We start from the raw sequence: 14,225 nt of genomic DNA, 5'->3' as shown, positions 1-14,225 counted from the left end.
AAGAGCATTGGCATAACCTAAAATTTTATGTGTGGTCTCACCGATGAGGAGACCCCCAATGTCCGTGTTATGTTGGATGGCTTCCATAAAAGGTTCCAAGGACAATATGAAGAGTAGCGGGGAGAGAGGGCAACCTTGTGTAGTCCCGTTCGTGATCGTAAAGGAGTCAGTGAGCACCCTGTTAACCCTGATCCTAGGGTACAAAGATGAGGTCCAAACCCCATATGATCTAAGACTGTGAACATAAATGACCAATCCAATCTGTCGAAGGCCTTTTCAGCGTCCGTTGACAGAAGGAGGGTACCCGCCCCAGACCGGACCGCGTACTGAATCAAGTTCAAGGCTCGGATCGTGCTGTCCCTAGACTCCCGAATCGGAACAAACCCCATCTGGTCGGGATGGACGAGTGAGCGGATGTAGCACTTCATTCTAGTGGCCAATATTTTAGAAAATAACTTAAGGTCAGCATTGAGCAGGGAGATGGGACGCAAGGTACTGCACTGTTCCAAATCCTTTCTCTCCTTCGGGATCAAAGAAATATTGGCCATGTGTGTGGGTGTATATCGTGACCATCTAATATGGAATTAAGGGAGAGCACCTCTATCACGGCTGACCCGTGAGCCGAAAAGGTAGATGGTTCCTAATAGCAGATGGCAACCACAAAGTCCGTGGCGAGGTACAAAAACGATAATCCAAAAACAAGGTCAGGTCACACGCAATGGTCGAGGCAGGCAGCAAGGAACGTAGGTCAAAAATCAGAAGGAAGGATCTGGTACACTAGTAGAATCAATCAGGAACGCTTAGGTACAGAGGCAGTAATAGCTTGATACTTGAGCAATGATCTCTCAGTGGAAGGGGCTTTTATAATTTGAATTTGGCGCCAAAATGATGTCATACTGAGTACACAACTCCTACGTTGCCGGCGTCTATCAGCAGTAGCAGGGAGTGGACGCGTCTCCATAGCAACCTGGGACCGCGTCCTCCTCCCTGCTGCTCTCTGCCGGCAGTGGAGGGGGCGTGCCTGCACGCAGCCTCTGCTCGTGTCTGTGTCAGCGAGCAGAGGCTGAGAGGAAACCCGACGCCGAGACCTGCCGACGCTGGAACCGGGGAGAGGGTGAGTTGATTTATGACAACCTCCAACATCTTTTTATAATATAACAAAGGGAACCCATCAGGACCGGGACACTTTCCTAGCTTGGATTCCTTAATTTCCTCACCTAATTCAGATAAAGTGATGGGAGCTTCCATGGTGTCTGCCTTAACTGCAGACAACTTTTGCATTAGAGTTCTAGAAAGGTAGTGGTGTATGGCTGGTGTATTGGTCGGCGTGTATTCAGAAAGGTTTTATAAGCCCGAGTAGTATTTAGTGAAGGCACCCATTATCTCCTTGGGGTGTCTACAGTGGGGTCCCGAGTTAGGTTTAATCTCGGGGATATAGAATTGACTACGACGAGCACGTAGTGTGCAAGACAAGAATTTCCCAGATTTATCTCCGTGCTCATAATACAACGCTTTCAGTTTCATGAAAGAGCATCTTGCTCTCTAGATAAGAAGGGAAGATAATTCTAAGGACGCTATTTCCTGATACAATTTCTCCAGGGTAGCCACGTTAGCTCTCTTCCTCACACCCCCAGCCCTTATGAAATGCTTGCGAACCACACACTTGTGGGCCTCCCAGACCGTTAATGGTTAGACCTCAGTCGAGTGATTTTCCAAAAAATAGTTAAAAGTGTTTTCGTTTCAGTTTGGAGCACTTTGTCAGAGAAAAGCGTTTCATTCAGTCAGTGTCGAAGTCAGTGATATCGCTAATGGTGCATGATCTGACCAGGTAATCAGTCCGTAATGAGCTGCCTTCAGTTTAGTGAGATGATAGTAGGGGATAAAAAGATAGTCGATTCTAGTATAGATCCCTTGGGGGGGGTGCTATAGTCCCTGTCACTAGGATGCAATGCCCTCCAACAGTTTACCAGCTGGAAGTCATGTAACAAGGCTTTAATTTTCCAGGGGGTGTGCAGGAGTGCCCTTCGGAAGTATCCACATTAAGATCACCGCCAAGCAACAGGAGGCCCTCCTGAAAAGCTTGCAACAATTGAAGGAGCTTTTAAAGGCACCAATGCTGTTGTCTATTAGGTAGATAAATATTAGCGAAAGTATACATGAGACCATCTATAGTACCTTTAACAAATACAAATCTACCATTCTGGTCAGTTAAGCAGGCCTTCTCAATAAAGGACGTATGTTTATCAAAGAGTATGGCCTTTGGACTTGGCTGTGACATTGTTGCTAAAAAACCCCATCGCATAGTCATTATTAAGCAACCGGGGCGGCTGGGAGGCCCTGAAGTGGGTTTCTTGAAGAAATACAATCGACACTCTATGATGTCTCAGGTCCCTCATCAAATGTAAACGCTTTTCAGGTATATTCAAACCTTTCACATTAAAGGAAACTATATTGAGGTCTCTGGGTAGGTAGCGAGGCTGCTGCGCTGATGACGACGCCATATTGAACTAAGTCCAAAAAAAGAAGAGGTTAGGAGGAGAGGTTAGGAGGAAGGAAGGGAGAAGAAGAAAAGGGAAGAGAGGTAGGAGGAAAACACTTGGAGTGTCTATTGGGTAATGGAACATGCCACCCCAATATGTTAAGGCACTCCTGATGAAGGGGCAAGGGCCATCTGCCCGAAAAGGGAGTACGTAAAACTCAGAACTCAGTAGGAAGCGGTAAGTAAAGAACAATATCACGGGTGCAGCCACCCCCAGCCCATAGCGTTCAAATCCCGTAAAATCAGAGCACAGAAGAAAATAAAACTACAGCATATTAACAATACAAACATAAGAGATCGATCGCCTTCTTTACTGAGACAAAACAGAGGACCAAAGCAATTATAAACATGTAGGAGTGACTGATCACCATAACGCAGTGTGGAGAGTTGAATAGGAACCACTAATATGCGAGAGTATCCAAACAAATGAGAAAGGAACATTTAGTCCTGGTAGAAGGAGCTGAGAGAACGTCCCCCAGAATATGGTATATATCAACCCTGTCTATACATATATATATATGTATATAACAACAAAAAAACCTTTGTGTTATTGCTGCTGTCCTCTGGCTATTTGAGTGACACGGGATACCAGGACCATAAAGTGTTGTAAAAACGTTCTGCCTCATCTCTAGCCAGTAAGACATGAAAGTACCGTAGGCAAACATGGCCAGTAGGAAGAGGACGTGTAATGGGTAGTGTGCGATAAGTATGTAGTGCATCTAGGGAACACCTGCATTAAAAGTAAACACCGATCAACTAGTTTAGGGGGAGTGCCGGTCCCGTCAAAATGTGAATTAGTCATGGCACGTGTATATGGGAGACAGGAAAAAAAAAAACTTTCCCCAAATTATGTGTGTGACGTCAGGCCCATGGCCCATATAGTGTTGAAGGAATGTTCTGCCTCTTTTCCATCCAATATGACATGAGAGTTACATACATAGTTACATAGTTCATAAGGTTGAAAAAAGACCTAAGTCCATCATGTTCAACCCTTCTACCTAACCTACCTATTCTTGGTATTCTATTCCAAAAGAAGGCAAAAAACCCTAATTAAGCTACTTCGAATTCTGCCATCAGACAATCGAATTTCTCCTTGGATCAAGAAGCTCTAAAATATTAATGTTATTCTATTTATATCCCTGTATGTCATGCCTTTCTAAGAAAATCGAGGCCCCTTTTGAAGGTATCTAATGTATTGGATAACACCACCTCCCTTGGAAGTGAATTCCATACCTTTATTGTCCTCACTGTAAGAAATCCCTTCCTTTGTCGATTATGAAACCTGCGCTCTTCCAGTCTCAGAGGGGTGACCTCTTGTTCTTTGTATATTTCTGTTAATGAACAGGTCACCGAAGAGCTCTTTATGTTGGCCCTGCATATATTTATATAATGTTATCATATCCCCTCTAAGATGCCGTTTTTCTAGTGTATATAATTTTAGTCTCTCTTCATAACTAGTATCTCCCAATCATAACTAGTATCTCACAAGCACCACAGGCAATCTCGGACGAGCGAATGGAGTATAATGAGTAATGTGTGATGTGGGAGGGCGCCGAGGCCCAGGTGAAAGAGGGAAGCAGACCACATTGTACAATAACAAATATCGGGGTGAGCATACACAGGCAATCAAAGTGTATCAAAGAGATCTGGGAGAACATTTCCCAGAGTGCAAACGCCAGGGGAGAGAGAAAAGGGGAGAAAAATAATAATTAAAAAAAAAAACCTGAGCAGATACTTGGAGAGACGTTCCCTAATGAGGGAAGTTAAACCATCAATCAATATAGACAAGTAGCTCCCACATCCAAAACAATAAAGTCAACCAGATGAACAGTCAAACAGGAATCGAGAAAGCATTTTGTGGTGTCCACATGGGACTACTCACTGCCTGGAACAGTCATTATTCTTCCCTCATAAGTCCACTGCGAGCTTCGACTTCTTGGTGTGAAGTAGTAGTGAGCGGATCTAGCTGTAGTTCTCGAGGTTGAGATGTCTCACAACGGTGTTGACGCGGTGGACGATCCATCGGTCTCCCAGGCAGATGAAGCTCCGGTAATCCCCGGATGTGTAGGTCAGCAAGCCCGAGCTCCTCCAGGAACTCTGGCAGCTCATGGTGGAATTGGAGAGATCTAACGGTGTTGTTGATGCGCACATTGAGGCTGAAGGGGTAACCCCAGCTATATCGCAATTCCCTCCGCTGGAGCTCTCTTGTCAATGGCAGCAGTATTCGCCGGGTTTGTAGGGTCAGATCAGAGACATCGTGGTAAAAAGATATCTCATGGCCTTCATAGGGCCAAGAGCCTACCTCTCTTGCATGTTTCATAATGGATTATTTCAGATGGTAATCCACGAGGTGACAGATGATATCTCGTGGAGGGGCTGTCGGGGGACCATGCGGTCGCAGAGCTCTGTGAGCCCTGTCTATGCCAACCACCGCATCTCCGGGCCTATTGAGGAGCGAGTTAAGAACCTGGAACACATCTTCCTCCATCTGGGGCCGCGCTTCAGGTAGGCCTCGGTCTCTGATGTTATGTCGTCTGCCCCTGTTATCCAGGTCTTCCAGACGGCATCGTAATCTGCCAAATACAGGGTATGTTGTTTCGAGATTTTAGCCATCTGTGTGATATTGCGGGTCAGGCGTGTCGATTCCTGTTCCTGAGCAGTGATCTGCTTCTCTAGGCCCAGTAGTTCTGCTCTCAGGGACACCGCCTCCTCCTTCACCTTGTGTTTCAGTTCCGTGATGAGGGTGCTAAAATCATCTCTCCACGGGGCTGAGGAGAATAATCAGTGCCTTAGGGCCTTCAGGGAGCTGCGAGATAAGGTCTCTCGGCGTCTGAAAATATTCTCTAAATTAGGTATATGTAGACTTTGAGTCTTCTGGCAGCTTTTTATTTCTGCCCATGGTGCAGGATGGCTAAAGATAGCTGATAAATCTGGGCAGAGCCGTTTACTCAGGCATCCATCTTCTCAGGCGGCTAACCACACCCCCCCTAGGGAATATTATTCCAGCATGGTACATGCTTAAAAATAAGTTAGGCCTTAAAGATAAATTATTCAAGTCTCTGAGAATACAGACGCTTGAATATACAATCGTTGATCTTTCACTTATAGACTGGAAGCAAGCTGGTATTAATGTTCACGAGGATTTGCTAATAGATGGGAAGATTATTCCCTTCTCTACACTGAACCAACAGTATAATCTCCCTAATTCTAATATCGTTAAATATTTCAGAATAAAAATTTGCCTAAAAAAACGTTTAGACCCTTCTGGGGGAGAACTTAAAAGGAAGAGATCTCTAAAATTTTTCTAAATCCTGATATCAGAAAGATATTTGCTAGGTCTCCCTAAAAAAACATTTAGACCCTTCTGGGGGAGAACTTAAGGAAGAGATCTCTAAAATTATTAAAAATCCCGATATCAGAAAGATTTTTGCTAAATGTCTCAGGGTTATAGCCTTAAAAGATTTTCCATCAATAACAATCTCTAGTATCTCAAATTGGGAAAATGACTTAAATATCCTGATACCACAAGAAGAATGGTATGCCTCGTTCGTTAGACATCTAAAATGTCCCCGCCGCGTTGGCTCGGATGTTCCCGGAAACAAACAATATTTGTTGGCGATGCGAGGAAATTTACGGTTCATACCTTCACATCTGGTGGAGCTGTAAAAAACTCACTAACTTTTGGAACAAAGTATTAGATTTTTTGAAGAGGGCAACTAACATTATTATTCCTAGAACTCCTGTATCAGTTCCTTTGCATATTACTTGGCCTACTATGTCTCAACCCCAAATGGCATTTGTAACCTATAGTTGTTTAGCTGCTAAGAAAATCATAGCCAGAGAGTGGAAACAAAACCGCGATCCTGAGTGGGATAAATTTGAAAACCAATTGGAGTACCAACCCAGAAAAACTATCCCCAAAAAACCGTAAAATTTGGGAGGACTGTTTGGTCATGTTACCAAACTGAACGATTTATTTATTTATTTTCCTCTCCTCACGCTATTATGGTTCTGGACTATTTACCGGCCGTGGAGACCCTCCTCCCCTAGGGGTTTACAACCTCCAGGCAGAGTAAACGAAGAGCAAACGTAGAGATTATGCTTTATCTATCCTATCGGTCCGTCACTAATGGGAATTTATTGTTATTATACTTGTATAATGTGTTGTAATCTGGTCGAGGGGTGTCTCATTGCTTTTAAGATTATAATCTTAATTTAATAATTGCATATTTCAGATGACCCCTCTCATATCTGTATGCGTTAGAATTCTATATTAATGTGTAAAAAATTATATATGTTACATTTACAGGATTGTAAGTAATAGTAGTTTTTACTCATAATGTTTTCTGGTTTTTTTTTAGTCTGCCAGTTTAATTGAGATTGGGAATCCTTCCCAGAGTTTGGAAAATGTCTGCCGATGGGCATACCTGCAACAGAAACCAGATAGTCAACATGCAGAATATCATGATCATGCAATATTTCTTACCAGGCAGGAGTTTGGGCCATCTGGCATGCAAGGTAAAATTTTCACTTTAATAATGTCATCAATTGTTTTATTTAAAGTTGCTGTTCCATTACAGGCCCTGATATTTTAAGAAAATAAACCATAGCATATCTTTGATTTAACTGAAGAGCTAATCACATAAAAACACATCAACTCTAAAGAAGCTTTTTCAGTTGCAACAACCTGTGAGAGCCTGCTTTTGTGTCACAATTGAGTATTCCCTGCATAAACAACAAATAAGGGAATAATTTTCATGATTTAATTATTAGTTCTGCAAAACAGGCATTAATACTGTGTTAAAACACAAATGTTCAACTCATTAGGTAAAAGATCACAACCAAAAGATCATATCAAGAACAGGAAAAAAAGCTTGGAACAGCAAGCCAAATTAAAAAACTGTATTTAATATGTCCAAATAAAGCAGTTAAGAGAGATATAATTAAGGTGAGATAACCCACACTAACATTTCAGCACTGAGGTCTTTCTCAAGAGTAAACTAATCTGTTTCTCAAGACTCACTCTGTGGTGAGACGATGTGAGAGACTGATAAAATCATACAAAAATGATTATTTTAGGTTATTGCTGCTAAAGATTGTTCTACAAGCTATTGAATCTTAAAGTGTTCTTAGTTTTTTTCATGTCTTCTCTATTTTTGCTTTATATTTGTTGAATAAATCATGACATAGTGTAGTATGTCTTGTGTGGTTGTTCATCTGAAGTTGTATTTACCTAATTTTTTGATCTGCCAAGGGCCTGCTAAAATTATGTCCTGATATGTGAAATCAATTCAAAGACCAAGTTCTTTCCTTTTTTATCTTGAGGTATTACTTACAAACCATGAAACAATACCAATGTTTTCGGGACTTTTTGGACTCTTTATAGAATTCAACCCTGTTCCTCCTTCCCCTGCCAGAGATAAATTACAATGTTCTGTGACTTCAGCTTGGTCTTCCTATGTTTTTTTTGGCTGCAACAATAGTGCCTAGTGGTTCTCCTATGTTGTTGTATAGACCCTTACCTCTTAGCCATGACCCTAAAACTGACTCTATTGTCTGATATGGGTTAAGTATTACAGAAAGTAGTAATCATATGAACTGTAATAACACCTCCCTATTGTCCTACAAATCCCAAAAATATGTAAGGTTGGTAACAGATACTTTAGAATGCTACACATATACAGGAAAAATAAATACAGCTGAAAGCTTATGAGGCATGTACAGTATCTCACAAAAGTAAGTACACCCCCCACATTTTTGCAAATATTTTATTATATCTTTTTTATGTGACAACACTGAAGAAATGATACTCTGCTACAATGTAAAGTATTGAGTGTACAGCCTGTATTACAGGGTAAATTTGGTTTTCCCATCAAAATAACTCAACACACAGCCATTAATGTCTAAACCTTGGCAACAAAGTGAGTACCAATTGAATGAGAGGGGTGTACTCACTTTTGTGAGATACTGTATATGTTGTTACTCTTGACTTAATGCGTCATAAACAAATTAATTTTAAACAACATATGCTCTTCAATTGGTAATAGTCAATAATTTTATGTAAATATATCCATGGTTCTCAATTATTTTATAGGTTATGCTCCAGTAACGGGAATGTGCCATCCTGTTCGAAGCTGCACACTAAATCATGAAGATGGATTTTCTTCAGCGTTTGTGGTGGCTCATGAGACTGGTCATGTGTAAGTAAAACAGCTGTGTATTTGTAGTTTACATATATTTTTATTTTCACTGCACCATACAAAGATCTTGCTGTCTTTATGTTTTGCTGTAGCTAATCTCATGAGTATTAACAGCAGGGGCATTGCTAGGTCTGCAAAAGATTCTGGGCTAGAGCCCATAGCAGATTTGATAGTATTGGAGTAAAGAAACTCTGCCACACACATGCACACAAAATACATGTGTGTGGCAGAGTTTCAGGACAAGAAGGGCTTTCTTTAGGTACCATTATTTTGATCACATCATCTAATTTACTGTAAGAAATATAAAATATGGTGAAAAATGTAAAAAAAAACAAAACCTTTTTCTTACTTTTATTTGAGAAAGCTATTAAAAACCTGCTAAATAGATTCTATTTGTCTTGATGTTAGATGTTTTTTTTGCTTTTTTTTTTTTTTTTTACACAAATTATAGGGCAATACACACAAGTAACATACTGCTGTTTCAAAACCATTTCATTCAAAACTGTTTGTTCTCCCTCCATGTGCTATTTGGGGCATCGTTGAAGCCGGTCAGTTGAATTTACCCCCATCAAACCATATATGTTTGAAAACTAGACACCCCAGGGTATTTCAAATCCTAGTATTTTAACCCTTTTCCTGCACTAATTCTACTACCAGCCTTTGGCAAACTTTGTGGTAGTATTTTTTTGGCATCCCCCGGCCCCATACACAGATTGTACTTCAGGTATAAATTTACAGGGTTTGTCTGGTGTTTGGAGTTAAAAGGCCACATTTGGGAAGTGCGCTATTTTGGTCAGTCTGTGCCTATGCCCTATCTTTGAGCCCGGCCACTCCAATTTACCCCATCAAACCATTCATTTTTTTAAATTAGACACCCCTTGGGTATTTGAAATGCTTTTACTTTGACGCTTCCCATGTCAAGATTTTTGGGAAGATACAGCGCTAAGGAGATACCCTATATTTTATCTCCGATCCTAAATTCTTTCAGATCGCCGAAAATTATAATTCAAATTAGATAGATATCGCCACGATAGTCAATAAAATATTATTTATTGTAAATACAATTTATAAAATATATATATGAGTCACACAGTGCATAATATAAAATACAAAATTCTTAAAACATGTCAAAAATGAATCAATTCAAATACAGTATATTATCGATAGTTATCAATATGAATTGTTATTTTATAAGTCTAACACACAATTAATTTCCAGTCCACTCAGCAACCTGAAATTGATAATAATCAGGGCAGTAATAAAGATATCACTATTTCTCTTATATTAGTTTAACTAATATGACAAATTAAAAATAATTTAATTGTGTCTAAGAGTATTATTGAAGTTTCTAATAGATGCAAATAATGTCAAACTTCATCTATAGGTAAAAATACCTTTTCATTATTGTTATTATCACGGGTTATAAGCTGCAGTCTCACAAGCCGTCATATACAATAATGCAATATACTATTTCCCAGAAACAGGGAATTCTATACCAAGAAGACAAAATTCATCTCTATTCAGAATAATAAAACAATTATACTTACCACCACTTGTTGCTGTTGTCCAACTGGTCTTTGTAGAAATTAATCCAGGTTCAATGGCAATAAATTAAGTAGGAAAGAATATAACTTTCTCCAAGTTATATAGGTTAGAACTCAAAGTAACTCTAAGAGTGAAATATGGTGCCAGAATCTTAAGATTCCAATTCTCTGGGGTAAATTTGGTGAATAAGTCCGTCAGGGTCTGTCTATTTCAGGGTGCGATCTTTTTTTTATTATTCAAGACATAAGCTTTTAAAGACAGGGCTTATTATCATAGCCTCCACCTTTTGATTGGAATTCTCCAATCATAACGGTGGGTTTTACCCATTATAATTAGAATTTTTACTCATATTTACACCGTTGTAATTTCTTAATTTACCTGTGAGAGACGCTCTTGTCTAAGAATTAACTTAAAACCATTACATATGTGTTTGGAATTTATCCTTGGTCACCCTAATCGCCAAATGTTACTTCCTAGATAGTAACTCAGGTCTTGGTAGTCTTCCCATGTATCCCCCATTCCAATTTACATTCCTAAGGATATGCAGTGTCTACTCCTTAACTTTCTCATGGAAGATAACATTAATTGTATCATATATATACTGAAACATCTATATACACGAATACTCCTTTGTTCTCAATTATAGAGGGAACAAAGACAAAAAGAGATAATCACTATATGATTAAGTAAAATAAAATGGCTCTGACTTCATTTTGTGCTCATGTAAAATACATATATAGAATACGTGTTTTCTGTGATAAAATATCTGACAACCTGCTTATCTTTCTTCCTAAGGGGCCGCAGTAAATGGTGGTCTGCTGCTGTAAAAGCCACAGCAGGTCCCATGTGGCTGTATTAGAAGCACCGGATGGGACCTTCAACAGTTACATAAGTGCCTGGGTCCCAATTCTTGGCAGCCAAGTCTGATGCTGCTCTCTTTCTCAAGGGGGTGTCAATTGCCCCGTTGCCCCTGGATCCGCCCATGATTTAGGGATATGGAGTTGACCTTCAGAGCTTCAGTTTTAGTAGCCCCTTCCCCAGCAACACAACTGATTTACAGTATATACATATGAGTAAATGTATGATATTATTTTGGTTGTTTTTAATCAAAGTATGTGTAATGTGTCTGCTTTTTGTTTCATCTTAATATATTTATCAATGTTTATGGCTACACTAAGGTGACACTCTTCTGAAACCCTGGAGCCTTTTTGACATTTCTACCATATATTTATTATTGTTACAAATTATGTTTTTGTTTGATACCAAGTATAGTCCAACATTTGTTATCAAAAATATTTAAAAATATATATATATAAAAAACAATAGTCATGATGGTTTTCCCTATGCAATTTGCCGCTAAAATAGAAAAAAATATCCCCAAAATTTTGGTTTAAGTGTGGATTTTAGATTTTTTAATATATTTCTAGCATGTTTGTTTTAAATCTGCAAGTTTTTTTACCTTTAGTATGCTGTGTTTGTGACTTTAATCAGGCGTGCACCCAGGGCCGGACTGGCACTCTTGGGCGGTGCAGATGTCTATGCAGCTCAGCAGGCCCGCAGCTTCCGCTATGGAAAAAAATTATAAAAATTGAGACCCTTTTAAGTTTGCAAATATTTCCTTACTTAGATGTCTAGTACTGCATTAACAATGTATTTTTTGGTGTAAATGAAAAAAGACGGGGAGGAAGGACTGTCAAAATGATTAATTAAAATACCCAGACTTTAGTTGAAGTACTTAATTCACCAGTTTCATGCAAATAATAACTTAGTCCTAGTAATATTTGAAATGTACCCCTTAACATGGGCATATTACCGATTTGCTGCTGTTTATTATGCTGCAATTAAGAAAAAGTCTGGATATATTCTCCCTTTGGTGTGAGAGAATTCTTTCTGGCTTTTGTAAATTGTTAGTGTTTCAGGCACAGATGTGCACACACTACTTAATAGGAGTCTTGGTGAGTGATCTACTACTTATTATACTGTTGCATTGCCCTAATGATGTAATATTTATGCATATTCTAGCTTGGGTATGGAACACGATGGCCAAGGAAATAGATGTGGAGATGAAGTCCGAATGGGAAGTATTATGGCACCCCTTGTGCAAGCTGCATTTCATCGCTTTCATTGGTCCCGGTGTAGCCAACAAGAACTAAGTCGTTATTTAAAGTAAGCAAGTTTTGTGTTTTTGTTCTTCTTACTCAGGGGAATCATAGCCAATTCTATAATATGCAAACACTCCAAACCTGGTGACTTAAAGCTATACAACATGTTAATAAAAATATTGTTGTGTATTGCATTACATTAGATGCTTAATATCTCTGATATTCAATCAATGTATTCATCTAGTGGTCAAGCCCACAACTGAATCCTATATAACCATTTGTTTCCTAACACATTTGCACAAATAGTCATAGCTATGTAAATGGTAAACGAGGACTGATCTTCAGCGTGGTCTTACCAGAATGAAAGAAAAGACCAAAATGTAGTTCCTCGTAACCTAGATACTCATGTTCTTTCCTTATTATTCATCAGATTTTACTCTGCAGGATTGAATAAGTAATGAAGTTGTAAACCTAAGCCTACACAACAGTAAATAATTGTCCAGGATCAGTTGAACACCAATACTTTTTACTTTAGAAAATCAGCCATAAAAAAAAAAAAAAAAGAAAATCAGCCATTTGGCACAAAAATGACTTCATGATTTATAACATCATCAGGATTCTGTTAAGAATCTTAACACATTTTTAAAAAATGTTTACTTTAATAATTGCAATGACTATAATATAAAAATGTTATTGCATGTGCCAACAACCAGAATATGTCCACACCTACAGTACTGTGAAAACCATTTAGGCAGGTGTGAAAAAATGATGTAAAGTAAGAATGCTTTAAAAAATAGTGTATTTATAGTTTATTTTTATAATTTAACAAAATGCAAAGTGCATGAACAGAAGAAAAATCTAAAGCAAATCAATATTTGATGGGACCACCTTTTGTCTTCAAAACAGCATCATCCATTTTTAGGGTAAATCAATATTTATTGAGATTTTCAAAGTTTTCAGGGATACAGAAAGGAAAAATCAAGGAAGGGAAATTAGGGAACACAGGCACCAATATAGTATGCAAGAGGTTACAGCAGGTAGCATACATGAGCATAATAACCTGTGAAACCCACAAATATGGGAAGTACATTCGAGGCATTCCAAATGAGCATAGTCATGTGATCGCGACCCACACGAGCGGCAGGTAACATTAGTACATTAAGGGAGAAATCCCAGCAAATAACGTGAGACTGCAAAAAGACAAGGCATAAGATCACGCTAGTGAAAACTTACAGGGAACATGACGAGGAGACGTCACCATGAAACCCATACACAGACCGCATGGCACAGCAGCAGACCACTTGGAAGAGTACGGTATATAATGCACAAAAAGTAGGACATACGGTTGCAAAAGTGGGGCATGGCAAGGAAGTGCGTGGTTCCCTAGAAGGAGGGGGGAAGGGAGAAGAGGGAGGAGAGGGGAAGGGAAAAAGAGAAGAAAGGAAAAAAAAAAAGAAAAGAAAAAAAAGGGGGGTGGGGGGGAAAGGCCCAGTATGGATCCGTTACGTTCACATGGGTGGAGTGTCAAATAAGGAGCTGACCGGAGAATCAGAAAGGAGCTGCATCCAATAAAACCAGGTGCGCAGATGTTTAGCTACTGCATCCGAGGCGGAACAGCTCGTCAAGGGTCCGTGTCCTCTCAACGCGTTGAAACCACTATCGTGGGAGGGGCAGAATCTCCCCATTGCAAGGGGATCAGTCACTAAGTGGCGGATCACAGAGGCTTTATACCAAGTAATCGGGTAAGACGTGATGAAGGAGCAAAAACTCCGGGGTAAAAGGGATAATGTTGTCCGAGAGGGTTTGCAAATACGAGTGCACAGTCGTCCAGAAAGGGCG

The 14,225-nt window shown here is 39.6% G+C and overlaps 1 protein-coding gene across 1 annotated transcript in view; it reads left to right on the top strand.

Moving 5' to 3' along the window:
- The window catches only part of LOC149282556 (A disintegrin and metalloproteinase with thrombospondin motifs 2-like), a 241,358-nt gene that overhangs the window by 107,281 nt on the left and 119,852 nt on the right, over positions 1-14,225 (top strand). The window contains exons 6-8 of the mRNA XM_089498057.1: positions 6,901-7,057; positions 8,634-8,739; positions 12,307-12,450. Coding sequence (XP_089354183.1) covers positions 6,901-7,057; positions 8,634-8,739; positions 12,307-12,450 — 407 coding nt within the window. The remainder of the gene's footprint in view (positions 1-6,900; positions 7,058-8,633; positions 8,740-12,306; positions 12,451-14,225) is intronic.

Source organism: Sceloporus occidentalis, unplaced genomic scaffold (assembly GCF_023333645.1).
Source record: "Sceloporus occidentalis isolate IW3139 unplaced genomic scaffold, rSceOcc1.0.p SCAF_112, whole genome shotgun sequence".
Classification (NCBI taxonomy): Eukaryota; Metazoa; Chordata; class Lepidosauria; order Squamata; family Phrynosomatidae; genus Sceloporus; species Sceloporus occidentalis.
The sequence above is the reverse complement of the archived record's forward strand: the minus strand, read 5'-3'. Positions and strand labels throughout refer to the sequence as shown.